At 38.6% G+C, this 18,119-nt stretch overlaps 1 protein-coding gene across 1 annotated transcript in view; it reads left to right on the forward strand.

Annotated features, from left to right (window-relative positions):
• Positions 1-18,119, forward strand: part of Tax1bp1 (Tax1 binding protein 1) — a 52,283-nt gene that overhangs the window by 25,795 nt on the left and 8,369 nt on the right. The window contains exons 6-15 of the mRNA XM_075955700.1: positions 701-849; positions 931-1,021; positions 3,559-3,744; positions 5,360-5,572; positions 5,937-6,083; positions 7,457-7,577; positions 8,821-8,921; positions 12,602-12,727; positions 16,149-16,323; positions 16,820-16,962. Coding sequence (XP_075811815.1) covers positions 701-849; positions 931-1,021; positions 3,559-3,744; positions 5,360-5,572; positions 5,937-6,083; positions 7,457-7,577; positions 8,821-8,921; positions 12,602-12,727; positions 16,149-16,323; positions 16,820-16,962 — 1,452 coding nt within the window. The remainder of the gene's footprint in view (positions 1-700; positions 850-930; positions 1,022-3,558; positions 3,745-5,359; positions 5,573-5,936; positions 6,084-7,456; positions 7,578-8,820; positions 8,922-12,601; positions 12,728-16,148; positions 16,324-16,819; positions 16,963-18,119) is intronic.

Consider the following 18,119-nt stretch of genomic DNA (forward strand, 5'->3'; position numbering starts at 1 on the left):
TAGTGGTTAAATAAATTTGTTCTTCAGTCATGAAGATCAGGGTTTAGATTCCAGAACCCGCAAAACATGCTGGGCATCACTGCAAAAGCCCCTACCCCAGTTTCAAGCTGGGCAGAGAAAGGAGGATCACTGGGGCTTTCTGACTTCCAGCCTGGTCAAGAAAACTCCTTGTGCTCAAGGGAAAGACTGTGGGGAGTGATAGGAGAAGACTTGGTGCCCTTTTCTGGCCTTTTATAAGCATGGGCTTGCACATCCTGCACATACATGTGTCATAGCTTCATTCGCAAAAATGCAAAACAAAAAATAAAAAGGATGAGTGTATGTATGAAAGTTTAACTGTTAGAATTTTGGGCTTATTTTACAGTCTTGGATTATACAATTTGAAAGAATAAATGTGAGATTGAAATTGTAAGAATTCAGAGCCAGATGTAATGGTACGTGCCTGTGGTCTCAGCACCTAAGAGATAGAATGAAACCCTTTTCACACACTTATTCATTTGAGACATTCTCTATCTCCGTAGTCCTGGCTGTCTTGGAATTCTCTGTAGACCAGGGTGGTCTTGAACTCACAGAGGTCCGCCTCCCGAGTGGTGGAATTAAAGGCATGCACCACTACACTGGGTTTCTTTTTTTAATGGAGAGGTTTCTGAAGTATACACAATTTTGTTTTACTGAAAGATACTTTATTGTTGTTTGTAAGGACTTTCTTGAAGTATCACAAAGTTTGAGAACAGAAAATGAAGAGTTGATGAAGAGATACAGTGAGGCTACATCTAAAGCTCAGCAGCTTGAAGAAGATATTGTGTCAGTGACTCATAAGGCAGTTGAAAAAGAAACTGAGCTAGACAGGTATGTCTGGTGCTTTAAAGAAATGACTTCAATGCTTAAAGTTCTTTATGGTTTATATTAATGTTTTTTTTCTTAACACAGTTTGAAAGATAAACTCAGGAAGGTACAGCATGAAAGAGAAGAACTTGAATGTCAGCTGAAGACAGAAAAGGATGAGAAGGAGCTTTATAAGGTAATAAATAGGTCTGTTCCTTTCTTACTCCCAGTGGGCTTTTTGGGTTGAGAATTTGAGAGCAGTGCAGCTGAGCTCCTGGTCACTTGTGTCTTTACAGTCGGGGGAATGATGGGCTGTAGTCAGCTAAACGCTTGCATGGGACCTTGGGGAATATATGTTCATGGCTGATCATGCATTTATAGGGAGGTCCTCATGGCTTTTGTAAGGAGGCCCTTCAGTTATCTCTAGACGGCCTCTTGCGTGTCTCATAATCACGACAGTTGATTTCAGGGTGAGTGGTCCAAGATGGGAAGGAAACAAGAGGAAACCATAACTGTAATGCATACTGTCCCTAAAAGCTAGTATTTAAAAAATTTGCTGGTGTTTTAGGTATGTAGTAGGTACTAGGTAATTAAAGAAGTTTAATGGTAATAGGATAGTTGTTTATTAAAGTTTATAATGGTTTTTACCTTTTGAGAATATATATTTCTTCAGAGATAATCGTATTTTTTAAAAACTTACCTTTGTTTAATGTGTGTGTATGTGTGTACAAGATTGTGAGTACATGAGTGTGGGCATACAGAAGCCATGGTGCGTGTGGAGGTCAGAGGACGTGTTCTTTCCTTCCTGCCATATGGGGTCTGGGGACACAAGTGCCTGATCTTCTCTGCCAGTCCCTGATCATATTTCAGATTAGCTTTTGAAAAAAACTGTCAGATGATAGTTTTATAGACTTTGCCCACTGCTTGTGAGTCTTACCTTTTGAAAATTTTCCATCTTTTTAAAGCATTCTTGAAATTAGGACTAAATTAGCTTAACTGTGGGTGAAAATTGAGACTAATTTTCTTATCTGAGAACCATTTCCTGTAGAAAGTTCTAAATTAATGGCTGGAATATTGCTGAGTAAGGTATTTGCACTTAAGTATGAGAACCTGAGTTCAGATCCCAAGAGTCCATATAAAGCTGGACACAATGGTAGGTGTCTCAGGGTTGTTATTGCTGTGAAGAGACACCATGACCATGGCAACTCTTATAAAGGAAAACATTTAATTGGAGTGGCTCGCGTACAGTTCAGAGGTTTAGTCCACTATCATCATGGTGGGACATGACTGCGTGCAGGCAGACATGGTGCTGGAGAGGTCTCTGCTACATGTTGATGTGCAGGCATCAGGTAGAAGACTGTCTCTCTGGGTGTGGCTTCAGCATATGTGAGCCCTCAAAGCTCACCTTCACAGTGACATACTTCCTCCAACAAGACCACATGTATTCCAACAAAGCCACAACTCTTAATGGTGCTCTGCCCTTTGGGGATAATTTTCTTTCAAACCACCACAGCATGTGTCTGTAATCCTAGTTTACTATAGCAAGGTGGGAGGTGGAGATAAGTGAATTCCTGGAAGCCTGTGGGCCAGCTAGCTTGAATGTATTCAGTTGTGGACAAGAGACCCTATCCAGAGAAGGTGAGAGACAAGGATCAACATCAGAGGATGTCCTCTGACCTTCATGTGGGCACCATAGCATGTGTGTTCCGTGACCCCTGCACACTCACAAGAATAGACGTACCAAGATTTTTAAAAGTTTGAGATAAACATTCTAAGTTATCAACCTCAAGTCACTTTTATGACCTGATAGTTAATGAACATTAGTGTTTTAGAAGTGATGCTGCAAAGGTTTGGGCTGTTGACAGAGATATTTCATCTTTAGGAGCAGAAATTAGTTCTTTCTGTAGCTATAAAGAGTGAAGTACAAAAAGCAATTTATTTTTCTCTAGCACATAAAAAATGTGCATGTATGCATGTGTACATGTATGTGCATACTCAATGTGAATACATGATGTGTGTGGGGATGGGAGATATGTCACTGTTTACCTGTGCAAGTTAGAGAACAACTTTAGTCTCATGGAAAATAGACAACATAGTACTTCTTGTAAGCAAAAAGTGGAATTGGGCTGGAGATGACCCATTGGTTTAAGGGCTGTTTTACTGAGGACTAGAGTGTGGTTCCTAACACTCAAATCAAATGGCTTTCTCATATAACTCTGATACCCCTGGCCTTTGTGAGCACCTAACACTTGTTTGAACATATCTACAGACTTACATATATACACATCATTAAAAGAAAGATACATCTTTTTTTTAAAGTATAATTGTTTAGATGTTTTAAATGTAGCCCTTTTAGTTTACAGAACTTTTTTGTAGTCTAATTTTTAAATATGTCTATAGCATGATGTTTCTTCCCACCCAAAACACCCAAACATTTATATTTTAAAATAGAAAATAAATGATTGAACTGATGATAAAGTCTTTAGAGATCATGTAATATAGTTAGACATTAGATTGTATGTCTATAGCTATGGGAAACAGAAACCTTTCAAAAGCTGTGTTCTGCTACTGTATGCCTGGGTAGCCATTTTGCAGAACTTGGGTCTCCTGAAACCTAGTTCCTCCTTTGGCATTTTTGGATGAGAAATAAATAATGGTATTTTAAACTTAGACTAACTTGAATTATGATGCTAGCAAGAATATTGTTGATGATTTCAAACACTGTTGTCACAGGTACATTTGAAGAATACAGAAATAGAAAATACCAAGCTTATGTCAGAAGTACAGACTTTAAAGAATTTAGATGGAAACAAAGAAAGCATGATTGCCCAGCTCAAAGAAGAGATCGACAAACTGCAGTCGTGCTTGGTCGAAAAGGAAAATTTGTACATGGCTCTCCTGCTTACAGCCTCAAATAAAGTAAGTATTTTAGAAAAATGTTGAAGATTGTGAAACTTATCTCTTGTATCATTGTTTTTACTCATGTTTTATATTCTTCCCAGCTTCTTTTTAAAAATCCTCCTTCCTTTTTAATTATGATTTATTTTGTTTTTACTTATGTATCTTTGTGTCAAGTATGTAGTCACCTGTGGAAGTCGGAAGAAGCAGTTGAATCCCCTGGAGCTGGGGTTATTCAACCATCACTTTTGAAAAAGTTTAAGACCACAACAAAGTTACTGAACACCTCCTGCCTCCAGGACCTAAGAATTGGGATTATAGGCATCCACTACCTACCTGGGCTCTTGCTTTATGTAGCATGCTGTATAGAGCTTGTCCTCATCTTTCTTTTCCAGTAGCTACATAGTATTGCATGGATACATTTATTTTATTTTAGTGTTTAGCTTTTATGGATGAATATTAGGTTGTCTCAGCATTTTGGTATGAATTATACTGGAGATATAGTTAATGCAACATTGAAAATGTTAGAAATCTATGGAATTTACAATTCTTGATTAAGTCTACAGTTGCTTTTTTAATCTAAATGACTGCAAATGCAAATGTAAAAAGTATATTTGATTAGATTTGATTTAATAAGATGCTAAAATATCTTTAAGCATCTTTTTTTGCATTTAAGCAAGACTTCAGTGAAATGCATAATTTGAATGCTGAGGGAAATGATTACTAATTGCTAAAATGTTTTAGGAGATTGTAATGTCTGAATTTATGATTCTAAAAGGATTTAAATAGTGATTAGTATATAAACTAAAAGTTAGCATCCTTTCTTTGCTGTATGAATGTAGGATTTTAATTTACACATATGCACACACACATTTAAATTCAAATGAGAATGTATGAACATGGAATGTGTCTGTGTCTAGTTTCCCAGAACTTTCTTATTTTTCTTTTGAGACACGTTCTCAGTCTATAACCCTAGCTGTCTTGGAACTCAATATGTAGGTCATGCTGGCCTCAAATTCATGCGACTGGCCTGTTTCTGCCTTCTGAATGCTTGGATTAAAGATTCTTGGCCCCATACCTAGCCTAAACTTGTTTTTGTTCGCTTATTTGTTTTTGAGTTATAAATATAAAATGCTACTATGGATATACTTGTGGAGCCTTTTGATTCATCTTTATAGCTGCACAGTATTTTCTTGTTTTTAGAATCTGTGTAGTCAGTACTTCTGTAGTTTACTGTCTTTAGCTTTCTGAGCATACTGCAGTCAGTATTCTAATATAGCTAAAGTGAAACTAGGCACATGGTTAAGTCTGTAGAATATATTCCTTCAAATTGAGATGTGGGACTAACAGACATCTAACTTTTAATAGTTATTTTCAGATTGCCTTTTCAGAAGATAATATATTAGGCTGAGCAGTGGTGTCGCATGCCTTTAATTCCAATACTTGGGAGGCAGAGGCAGGTTGATCTCTGCGACTTTACCTAGTCTACAAAAGCTAGTTCCAGGACAGCCAGGGCTGTTACACAGAGAAACCCTGTCTCATGAGAAATCTTAAAACCCATGTCATGAGTGGAAAAGCATTATTTCATTTAAAATTCTGGAACTATTGAAACCTTTTAAATTTTAATTTAATTCAGGAAGATCCAGTACTTCTGAAGGAGAAACTTCGGAAAGCAGAGGATCAAGTTCAGGCAACACGGCAAGAAGCTGTCTTCCTGGCTAAAGAGCTCAGCGATGCTGTGAATGTGAGAGATAGAACAATGGCAGATCTGCACACTGCACGCCTGGAGAACGAGAGGGTGAAGAAGCAGCTCGCAGAACTCCAGTTAAATGCTGCAAGGAAAGACCAGGTAGAGCAAGTTCATTTGGTGTCTTGATCCCCAATATACTTATAAGCTCCATAAAGGAGAGGAAATTAAGTTAGGTCAGAAAGACTAATGACTTTTTTGTTTGTTTTGTTTTGTTTTTTGAGACAGGACGTCTCTTTGTATTCTTGGCAATCCCAAACCCCAAAACAAATATAAATATAAAGCCAATAAAAAAATTATGGAAATGAAGTTAGGATTTATTATACATTATGAAGTATCAGAATTTTTTTCCTTAGTTGAAATCCTTTTTTTCCCCTCCCTCCCTCCCTCCCTCCCTCCCTCCCTCCCTCCCTCCCTCCCTCCCTCCCTCCTTCCCTCCCTCCCTTCCTTCCTTCTTGTCTCTAAGGAAAAGACTGATACACTGGAGCATGAACTGAGGAGAGAAGTTGAAGATCTGAAACTCCGACTGCAGATGGCTGCAGATCATTATAAAGAAAAGTTTAAGGAATGCCAGAGGCTCCAAAAACAAATAAACAAACTTTCAGACCAGTCAGTAAGTGTCCCTGAATTCCTGTAAAGTGAAGTTTTCCTTTGCCAGCTTTTTGTTTGCAAATAAAATGTGTATAATCTAAATATTAATCTTTTGAATATAAATTATCACCTAATTTTTTTCTGAGCACAAACTGTATCTTCTATTATGTTTATTTTTGTAGGTGTGAATGTGTGTTGGGAGTGGTATGTGAAGGTCAGAAGACAACTTGAAGGAGTTGATTATCTCTTGTACCTTCTGGGTCTCAGGGAGAGGGGATGGAAGGCAGGATATTAAGTTTATGGAAGTGCTTTTACACATTGAGCTATCCTGCTGGCCTGAGCTCATTACTTCTTGATTTCAGGTCTAATCCTCTACTGGCAATCCTCTTTTCTGTTTGAACCTGACTTCTGTATTTATTGAGCGCCAATAAAGGAAGCTAGGTCAGCAGCAAGAGCAGACAGGAGCAAGCACGCTTGTCTTTCTGCCATTGCTCTCTTAAGCTCTTAGTGAGCACCTCTGTCAATTAAATTTATTATATAGTGTTAGATATCACTTGTGGCAGTGGACTGGTCTCACTTCCCTCTCAGTTGTCTTTTCCATCTTGCTTATACCACTTAGGAAGAGGTAAAATGTGGTAGCTAATTCTATATTTCATGGAGTAGTAGGTAGGTATTTCATAATAAAACAAAGACATTTCATTTGGGTGGATTTATGTATTAAAGACCTAAATTGTGCTGAAATATAAGACTTAATGCATGAGGGAATATCTTGGAAGTGAAATGTAAAGAAAACATTGGTTACTGTGTACAGACCTTTGTGTGTTAGTGTTACTATTTTAGGTTCTCGGGGATAAATAGGGGCAAAGATGCACGTGCAGTAGGAAAATAGGAAGCATTTTGTGAAGGAAAGTTGTGATTTACAGAGATTTGTGAGTAGGTATGTATTAATTTTATTTTACCTACATGTACGTGTATGTACTATATGTGTGTTTTTGGTGCTTGTGGAAGTCAGAAGAGGGCATTGCACCCCCTAGAATTGGAGTTAGAGGTGACTGCAAACCACTGTGTATGTGGTAACAGTCAAGCATAGGTCCTCTGCAAGAGCCACACATGCTCCTAACTGGAGCCGTCTCTCCAGGCCCACTGAGTACGCTTTGACTTCTGAGATTGTGAGATTTCTATCAATGATGCGTTTTGGTGATTTCACAGGAAAGAAGCAGTGAGTTTTCTTTTACAACGTTTTCATGAGTTAGGAAAATGTAGCTTTATTCCTTTTAGACTTTCAAAATGAGTAGTTCTGTGAACTTTTTTTGATTATTTGCATGTTTAGTAAAGGAAATCAATATGACTGATTCGGTGACTCTTTCAGTAATTTATTGTTAACATTTCGGATAGGCCAGTACTAACAGTGTCTCCACAAAGAGAATCGGGAATCAGCAGAGAGTGAATGATGCTTCAGTAACCACGGACCTGGCCGCTTCTGCTGTGGATGTCAAGCCAGCAGTGTCTTCTGCAGGTAAAATCTGCCTCTGTATAGTCACCCTTCTTGAAAACTGTGTATCCTAATTTGATACTGTCTGCTTCCATGTATGAGAATTTCAGGCTGCTTTCATAAATTCTTGTGAGAGAGAATTGAGGCAAAGTGGAAGTGAGGGTTTTAAAGTGAGGTAAAGTTACCTATGCGCTTACCATGCAGATTGTGAGTGTAAGCTATCTTCAGAACATGTATCTTCAGAACATGTTAGAAACTGAGTTGGCACTGGGGGCTGGAGCGATGTCTCAGCTGTTAAAAGCAGCTTTGATTCCTCCCTTCCAGAGGACCCAGGTTTGATTCCCAGCACCCATGTGGCAATTCACAGCTAACTGTCTGTACCTCCAGTTCTGGGAGATCCAAAGCCCTCCCACAGACTTTGAGACAGACAAAACACCAATGCACATAAAATAAATAATGAATGAATTGTAAAAAAATGAGTTGGTGCTAGAAGTACTAATTTTGAAACATAGGGAACAATGAAACGGAAGAGTTCCTTCCATTCAGTTATGTTATAAGTATGGACCAGAGAAGGGTCTTAGAGCACAGTGACAGGACAGATGTGGGAAAAGTCAGGGTGTTGCTGCACAGTGAGTGACAGCATTCAGCCTGGAGGTTTAGCTTGCACTTTGAGTAGTTATTTTACCTTAATGATTTTATAACATTAAAGCAAATGATAATTCTGCAGGGGAAAACTACCCCATCCTTCTAAACCCCTTCTCTTCCCTCCTGCTCTGGATCACTAGGGTACCTCTTTCTTTAGTGGATGTTAATATTGGTGGGTACTCCCAGTTCTGGCAATATTCCAGGTTTTGTTCCACAATACACTTATTCAGGTTTTTCTACAGGAAGATAAAGGAAAAAAATAATTGTTTTGGTTTTTTGAGGCAGCACCTCTCATTTTGTAGCCGTGACTGGCTTGGATTTGGAGATACAGACCAGGCTGGTCTCAGACAGAGTACATAATGTTTTTATTATTTTAATGTGTATGGATGTTTTGCCTATATGCATGCATGTGTAGTACCTATGGAGGCTGGAAGAGAGTATCAGATCCCTTGGGACGAGAATTATAAACAGCTGTGAGCTGCCATGTGAGTGCTGGCAATTGAACCCAGGTCCTTTGGTAGGGCAGTTATTGCTCTTAACACCTCCAGACAGTAAATGTTACTTTAAATATATTTAAACATTTTCATAATATTATGTAAATATTCTGCTTTTGTTGCAACAGAGACAGATTTTGACATGTTAACAAAGGATCATGTCTGTGAAATGACCAAAGAAATTGCTGAGAAAACAGAAAAGTATAATAAATGTAAACAACTCTTGCAGGTAAGTTAGCTCCCTTTTCAATGGAAGATTTATCAAATAGTAACTGCTTTGCCTTAATTATTTTTATCGATGTATGAAGGATTTCTTTTCCCATTTTCTGTATTGTTGTTGCATTTGGGATGATGAAAGGGGTGTTTGTATACCTTTACATGCAGGTCTTTTTTTTTTGTAAAATCTTTATCATAAGCCAGTATTTCCATACCCATGATAAAAATGTCCTTGTTTGAATATGAGTAATTGATAATTAGAATTGTTTTCTCTGTATTAGAATGATATACGGAAAGCATTTGAACTAGGGAAGAAATTCTTTTTAAAAATGAAATTCTACTTAAAAATGAATTAGTAACAGAAAATTGTATTACATTTATATACTTATGTGTTCACTCATGCCCTCACCAGTGTGGGTGCATGTGGAGGCCACAGATTGATTTCGTGATGTCTTCCTTAGTCGCTTCCTCACAGTACATTTTTTATTTATTAATTATTTATTAAAGATTTCTGCCTCCTCCCCGCCACCGCCTCCCATTTCCCTCCCCCCTCCCCCGGACAAGTCCCCCTCTCTTGTCAGCACTTTTGCTGGGATGTATAACAAAGAGATTGGATTTTGTTTAATTTTTACTTGTTTTCATGTATATAGGTATTTTGTGTGTGCACTGCATGTGATAGCAGATGTCACCTCATCAGGGGTCCTGGTCTTTTAGTGCTTATTCTCAGAGCTGGCAACAATGACTGCATTGCTTCCCCTTATACCGTCAGCGCTCCTCACATGGGTCTGCCCAAATGGACTGTTCCTTTGACAAACCTACAAGACGCCCATACAAGATGCAGCTGTTCTTACAGCCTCTCAGGGACATTAGGATTAGCTCCAAAATACTGTTGACATGAATGCATTTATAGGCTCATCCTTTTTATGTTTTTCTTCCTCTGGATATTAATGGTTTTTATATTTTTCTGGAAGTAGTAGAGTCAGTTTCTCAGCACGCCATAACTGCTTCTTTTTTCAGCTTAGCATGTTTTAACCTAGCTTTGTGAAAAAGATGGAAGTAGCAGTTTCCTCTTTCATTGTTCCTACCTGGTACTGCTCTTCCAGGACTACAGATGGGCAAAGCTAAGGGGCTTAGGTTTTGAGGCAACTGGGTGTTGAGTTCATCTTATCTAGCATGTGCGTCTCTTGCCTGATTGGATAGCCCAGTGTTCTGAGAAGAATGGAGGGTGCCTGAGTGAATGAGTGTGGCCTTGGAAGCAGTCTGGAAAGTGGGGGAAATATGATGATAATTAGGGGTGATTCTTGATTGTTAAAGGTACTCTGAACATTTTTTTTTTAATGTCTTTTGTGGTCAGAGGGATTAGATATTTTTGCTCAGATGCCTTGATGCTGGGTATGGTATTTATAAGAAATAATACATGTTTTTCTTTAGTATTGTTTATCACTTTACACAGTCAGGCTAATAATTGTAATGAGAATATTGTAGTGTAAGTTGCATTTCCATAATGACTTAAAGTTTAGATTTCTTAATTTTTTGTGTGTGTATAATGTGTGTGTGTGTGGGTGCATTTTGTCCATGTACCTGGACCTGTGTACACATGCACATTTGAGTGTCTGTCTGTGGAGACTACAGTTCAGTGTGGAGTGATTGCTTTCCACCTTATTTTTGGAAATGGTGTCTCCCTGAGCTTCGAGATTACTGGTCGGCTAGATGATCAGCGAGCTCTGGGGATTTGCCTGTCCTTGTGCATCTCAACTTTAGGATTGCAAATGCATGTTGCCCCACTTGGCTTTTGCATGGGTGCTGGTGATCTGAATTCAGGCTCTCATACTTTATTTAGCAGGCACTGTACCTGCTGAGCCATCTCTTCAGCCTGTCAGTTTCCTTTCTGTTAAGTGTTGACTTTTTTTTTTTTGTGCCAGGGGGTTATTGCTCATCTTGGTTTGTAATTTTTTTCTAGAAGAGTGAAAATCAGATTTTGCCAAATTGTGTGGTTATTTACAAAGTACATAACTAAGCAGGTATAGCTTTATTCTATACATGTGGTGGGTGATTTTGGCCATTTGACTCAAAGAATTCACCCTCCAGACTACAGTAGAAGCAAGATTACAAATCTCTTTATTATGCTCCCAAAGCCATGGGGCATGGCAGTGTTGGGTGCAGTATGCTGTTAAATTTTTGTTTCCTTAATGATGTTTTTAGAAAATCAAATTTTAATTTTGATAGAGATCAATTTCTTTTATATTTTGTATTTAAAAATGTTCTGCAAAGTATTAAACATAATTCTCTGCGCTGTGTCCAGGAGTTACTTGTTTTGTTTTGCTGTGCTTAGAGATCAAACCCAGGGCCTCACAATGCTTCAACCAGTGATCTGCCAGTGGGCTGCTCTCCTGGTCCACCTAGAATTCTGTAGTCAGCTTTTACATTTAAGTTTGTAGAACATTTAGATTTGTCTTGGCTGTGTTCTGAAGTATGGAATGGAAATAAGTGGAGTTTAGAAAGTTGGTCCTTTTTCCATTGATTACTCAAAATATTTTTGAGCTTTACCTCAAAAGAACAAATACTTAAAATGAAATTGGCCCTTTTACTTTTTGTTTACTTATTTGTAACCTCTTCCTTGTGGTGTTGTGTGTTTGTGTTTTCAAGATAAGGTTTCTCTGTAGCTGTAGAGCCTGTCCTGGATCTAGCTCTTGTAGACCAAACTGGCCTGTCCTTGAACTCAAGAGAGATCCCGCCTGCCTCTGCCAGTGCTGGGATTAAAGGTGTGCAGTGCCAGCGCCTGACTTTTATTTTTGTGTGTGTGTGTGTTTTTAAGAAAAAGGAGCTGTCATAAAAGCTAAACCATAAAATGAGTTAGATTTCCTCCTTTTGCAAAAGTAATACATACTTACTATGAAATGTCATAGTCTTAAAAATGTAAAAAATAGAGGTGATTAAAAAGTGCATCCATGGCCAGGAAGTGGTGGTGCATACCTTTAATCCCAGCACTCAGGAGGTTGAGGCAGGTGGATTTCTGAGTTCAAGGCCATCCAGGAACGCCCTGGCCCTTTTACTTTTTGGTTACTTATTTGTAACCTCTTCCTGTGGTGGTGGTGGTGGTGGTGGTAGTGGTGGTGGAGGTGGTGGTGGTGGTGGTGGTGGTGGTGGTGGTGGTGGTGGTGGTGGTGGTGGTGGTGGTGGTGGTGGTGGTGGTGTGTTTTCAAGACAGGGTTTCTCTGTAGCTTTAGAGCCTGTCCTGGATCTAGCTCTTGTAGACCAAACTGGCCTGGCCTCGAACTCAGAGAGATCCACTTTGGAACAAAGCGAGTTCCAAGCTGTTTCACAGAAACCTTGTCTCAAAAAAGCAAAAAAAAAAAAAAAAAGTACATTCATGATCTTGATCCAAAGTACAAGAACTATGCATATTTTGGATTGTCTACAACATATTAACTGTTGAAAACAAATTATAAACAAAATGAGATTGTATTATCTTTTGTAGTGTGCTCTTACTATGACACTTCATGGTCTGCTGATCCACTTATCTCACTCTTAGGAGATATGTGCTATTCCATTGTGTAGCTGTAAAATGATTTATTCATTCTTGTCTTGGTAAACATTTTGATTTTATACAGTAATCATCACATGTATGTATTTATATAGATACCTGCTCTATGGAGATGTGAAGTTTTTAGTAATTATGCTAATTTTATTTAGGAGGAGAAAACCAAATGCAATAAATATGCTGATGAACTTGCAAAAATGGAGCTGAAGTGGAAAGAACAAGTAAAAATTGCTGAAAATGTAAAACTTGAACTAGCTGAAGTAGAGGACAGTTACAAAGTAAGTTTCACAGACTTGATGTGTTGTGCTTAGTGAACATGATACTGTTGAAAATGTGTTACCTATAAAATACCAACTGAGTACATTTCCAATATAGATAAACTAGGTAGTATTTTATTCTATAAATATGCTGTGTATTTAGTTACATACAGTTTTATTCACCAAACTGAGAAAATAGGCTCCTACATGCATTGGTTATTATGGTTTAGTTCTTTGGATTCAGGTGGATTTTAAAATTTATCTGAAAAGTTTTTTAGTACACACTCTTTATATATAATAGTAGGTTTCAGTGTATTTTCATGCATCTATATGATGTATTTTTATAATACTACCCCATGGAAAAAAATATTTCCCAACACACACTATAGCTTCCCACTGATACCCTGTCCAAATAGTTCCCTTTTTTCATGTCCTGTCCTGTGTCTGTCTACCACCACCTTCCCCAGCCCCCGTCTTAGCCTCCTGACAACTTTGTTTTAAACAAAGTTTTTATTTTATGTGTATAGATGTTTTACCTTGTGTATGTTTGTGTCATCATGTGTGCACTGGTTCCTAGCGGCCAGAAGAGGGTGTCAGATTTTTAGAGTTATAGGCTGCATGTGCTAGGAATTGAACCCCAGTCCTCTGGAAGAGCAACCAATGCTCTTAACTGCTGATGCCTCTCTCCAGCCCGCACTCTTATTTTTTTAAAATTTGTTTTACATACCTTTCAGTTTCCCCTTCCTCCTCTCCTCCTTTTTTACCCCCCCCCCACAACATCTGATTTACACCCCACCTCCAATTCCCTCCTCCATTCAGAAGGGGTAAGGCCTTTGATGCGAGTCAGCAAAGCTCTTCCCCGTGCATCAAGGCTGACTAAGGCATTGTACTGTAGGGAATAGGTTCCAAAGAGCCAGCTCATGCGTCAGGGACAGGTCCTGGTCCTCTTCTAGAGGCCACACAAAAGACCAAGCTACAAAACTGTCACTCAGTTGTAGAGGGCCTAGGTTGGTCCCATGCCAACTTCCTAGCAGTTGGTTCAGGGTCCAGAGTCTGTCAGCTCCCACAAACTCAGGTCAGCTGTCTGTGTGGGTTTCCCCATCATGATCTTGAAAACTCTTATTTAAAGACAAATAATTAGTAGTTTTGCCGGGACCCGCATTCAGATTACCTGTATGATTTTGTAGATGAGTGCTGCGTTACACTGTTAGAGCTTTGAGCCACTAGACTGAGATTAGTGGATTCCTAAGAAATTAAACCTTCACAACATTTCTCTTTTTTTTTTTTGCGGGGGGGGGGGGGGGTGGCGTCTTGAGATGGTATCTACATGGGTAGGCCATGCTGGCCTCCAGTGTCCATCCTCTACCTCCCAGTTACTAGGACTATGCCTTATATAAACATTTAAATGCGAAAGTCTCATGTTTATTTGTAGAAGAAAATGGTGGCTTAAGAGGAGACGTGACTTGACCGAGTCATACGAATGTTTGAGACCCGAAGTCTCTAGGCTGTTTAGGGGTTCCCTCTCCCTTCCCTTTTTTCTCCCTCCTTCCATAGAGTTTTTTTGGATGGTTTTGGAGAATCAAACCTAGAGTCTTGGGCAAGCTTGACAAGTGTTCTACCATTAAGCTGTGTCTTCAGCTTTGATATTTCGACAGATTTTCATTATAACCCGGGGTACCTTGAATTCACTTTTTATCTTAGGCTAGCCTCAATTTTGGGATCCTTCTTCCTCTACCATCCAAATGCTGGGATGTTGTTTTTAAATATTGGCAGTTTAAGACACTTATACTTCCATTTTATAATCATTTTGTCAAGTTATGTAGAAGCCTATTGGGATTGTTAATTAGGATTTCATTGTCTCTGTAGTAAGAGGGGAGCTATCGGTGTGAAAATGATTTCTGTTTGCATACTTGGTGTTCATCTCTCTACTTGGACTGTCTGTAATCACAGTCATATTCTTAATGGGTACAGCTTTTGCTAACTTACTTCCTATGCATTTTCTCATTTATTTCATTTTAAATAGAATCAAACTTTTCATCCTTGTTTCTTATATATAAGAATCATATAATTGATTTATATGTCAGCTTTATATCTTGTAACCTGCTTAAATTCACTCATTCTTCTAGCTTCTCTGCTGCAGGTTCTTTGTACATGTTCAGTTGTATCATCTGAACAAAGACAGACAGGTTTATTTCCTGTCTAGTCTCCGCCTTAATCTTGTCTTAGTAACTAGTTATATTGAAGAGAATTACGGAGAGCTGCAGAGTCCTTTATTTCATCTACAGAAGAATCATTGATTTTTACCTTATACTTTTATAGGTTTCTATAAGAATATTTTCAAGTTAAATTATTTTTATTCTATCTTGCTGGACTTTTTAAAAACACTGAACAAATTTTGAATTTTATGCATATTATTAAAATATTATTTTTAAAAGATATTTAAAAAAATTTTTAAAGACAATAACTTTTGTGGTTAAACTCTAGTTTTTTAAATACTAGATTTGATTTGCTAATTAGGATTTTGCATCAGTGTTTATGAAGGCTGTGGTCTGTAGTTTTTTGTGATATTCTTGCATGTGTGCACATACGCACACAGATGTCTATCCAGGTACACATGCATGTGCATGTGGAGGCTCAAGGTAGATACCAGGAATCCTGGGTAGCTCCAGAATATATATGGCTAGCTTCCCTAACTAACTGCCTTTACTCTGGGAGTCCCCACCTCTACAGCTGCTCATTGTGCCTGATCTGCCTGGATGTGGTTCTGTGGCCTGAACTCCAACCCCCATGGTTGCTGACAGACGTTTAAACTTCTGAGCTGTCTCCCTAGTGCCTTGCTCGATTGAACGCTGGGAAATGGTTCTTCCTTTATATTTAAAAAAAAAAAAAACTATATTCAGTTGTATCATCTGAACAAAGACCGACAGGTTTATTTCCTGTCTAGTCTTCTGCCTTAATCTTGTCTTAGTCACTAGTTATGTTGAGGAGAATTGTGGAGAGCTGCAGAGGCTAGCCTCCAGCTTACTGTGTAGCTTAGGGTCACCTTGAACTCCTGATCCTCAGTCTTCTCCTCAGAGCAGGATAGTGGGAAGCTGGCATGTCTGTCACCAGCTTTGCATTTTAAAATACATTTTAAATGTTTGATAGATTTTTTTTTTTAGGAAAGGGGCTGACTTCCTTTTTTATACTAAAATGTTGTTGATAGGTAAGTAGTAAGAGGTTCATAGTTTCCCCTAAATTAGTTGAGTAACAAGTACGTTTGGACATACATTTGGCTTTATCCTGAAATCTGATTTTGTTGCATTTAAGAGGTATGTGCAGCCTCCCCATAAGTGCACCCAGAACGTACTAGAAGATGTCAGTGCTGTATTTGGGCTGATTGTTCAATGCTGCCTTCATAGAATATTTGGCTGCTTTGTTTATTTGTTTTGTTAATTTTTAGGAACTTAAAAGAAGTTTAGAAGATCAAAAAGGAAGAAAAATGGAAGATCAGAGTTCCCAACAGGCTTCGAGGTGTCTCAACACATGCTCTGAGCAAAATGGGCTTCTTCCTACACTGCCAAATGCACAGCCAGTTCTGCAGTATGGCAACCCTTACACAGCACAGGAAACGCGAGGTTATTCAAGTATTTGTTTGCTTGGGATTAGCTGATTTAAAGAGTTTGGGCTTTTATTTTTATGGAATTAGAGAGCTGAGGGGTATAGTGAACTCTAATAAATTTTCTTTGTGTAATTTGTCATTTTAATGTTTAGTACTGCTACTGACATCATCTACAAGTGATATGTCATGAATGAGTAGTCCTAATTGCTTATCATAGACCCAGTTTTTAGACTTCTGGGTTAAAAATAAAAGAAACCTAAGGGTCTTGCTCTGTAGCCCAGGCTTGTATGTGCTACCGTGCCCAAGTGGCTTCAGCAGCTGCTCCTCTTCTGTAGTGCTGGGAATCCCCCGGCCTTCTTGCTCCAGGAAAGCGTGTTGTCACTGAGTGATACCCTGAGTTCCTGCTTGCTTTTCTAATCACTGTATCTACATACAGAGGAGCTAATTTCAAGAAATGGTTTCATCTGATTTTTGTTTTACCCTAAATGTTCGTTCTATAATTCTTATTACAGATGGAGCAGATGGTGCTTTTTATCCAGATGAAATCCAGAGGCCACCAGTGCGAGTCGTGTCTTGGGAAGACAATGTTGTCTGTAGCCAGCCTGCTCGAAACCTTAGCCGGCCGGATGGTTTAGAAGACCCTGAGGATAGCAGAGTAAATTGAGTTTTCATTGTTTGAGCCTGCCTGCTCTTGTGCTTCTAAGCCTTAGGTGGAGTGTTAAGGGTGTGTGTGGGAAGATAGGAATTTTCCTTTCCATGTGATTGCCTGCTTGGCTCCCTCCCTCCCTCCCTCCCTCCCTCCCTCCCTCCCTCCCTCCCTCCCTCCCTTCCTTTCATAATCTTCATTTGAAAAGCCAACTAGTGTGTGTGTGTGTGTGTGTGTGTGTGTGTGTGTGTGTATTTTCAGATTTAACACTTTATTCTAAAGTTCAGAGGTTGATTAGGATGTCAATTAACAGTTTAATCCTGATTATTACTTCCTAAGTAACTTTCTACAATTGTTTGTTTGTGGCTCTGCCGGCCTAGAAGAAACAAAGTGTTAAGATGTAAAGATAATATGCAAAACCAGTACTGCATTTTAGTTTAATATTTATAGCCTGTAAATGTTAAGGTAAATTTGGTTATCTTTATCATATAGTTCATATAATAGTTTTGTTTTTGCTTTGTTTTGTTTTTGAAACATTCCCTTCTTAGACATCCTTAATATTTTTGTGGCATTTCTTATTCTGACAGCAATGAAGAAATGATGATAATTAAATTAGATTATATGGTATATCACTTTTTATTTTTTTATTTTTTATTTTATTTTTTGGAGACAGGGTCTCTTTACATAGCCCTGGCTGTTATAGAACTCACAATGTAGACCAGGTTGGACTCCAACTCACAGAAATTCTCCTGCCTCTTCCCAATTTTGGGACTAAAGGTATGTGACACCATGCCTGGCTAAAAGATTTTTTTTTTCTTTCCGTTTTTTTGAGGTAGTTTTTCTCTATGTAGCAGCATTGGCTGTCTTGGAACTCGATTTGCATACCAAATGCTGGCCTTGAACTCACAGAGACCCAGCTGCTTGCTTCTGCATCTGAGTGCTGGGATTCGAGGCCTGCACCACCATGAAACCATTTCTTGAAACTAGCTCCTCTGTATGTAGATACAGTAATTAGAAAAGCAAGCAGGAACTCAGGGTATCACTCAGTGACAACACGCTTTCCTGGAGCAAGAAGGCCGGGGGATTCCCAGCACTACAGAAGATGCATTAAAAGATGATTTTTAAGGTTTTTTTTTCATCATTTAGTGACTAGATTCCTTAGAGCA

The sequence above is a fragment of the Microtus pennsylvanicus genome, chromosome 21 (assembly GCF_037038515.1).
Source record: "Microtus pennsylvanicus isolate mMicPen1 chromosome 21, mMicPen1.hap1, whole genome shotgun sequence".
NCBI classification, from domain to species: domain Eukaryota; kingdom Metazoa; phylum Chordata; class Mammalia; order Rodentia; family Cricetidae; genus Microtus; species Microtus pennsylvanicus.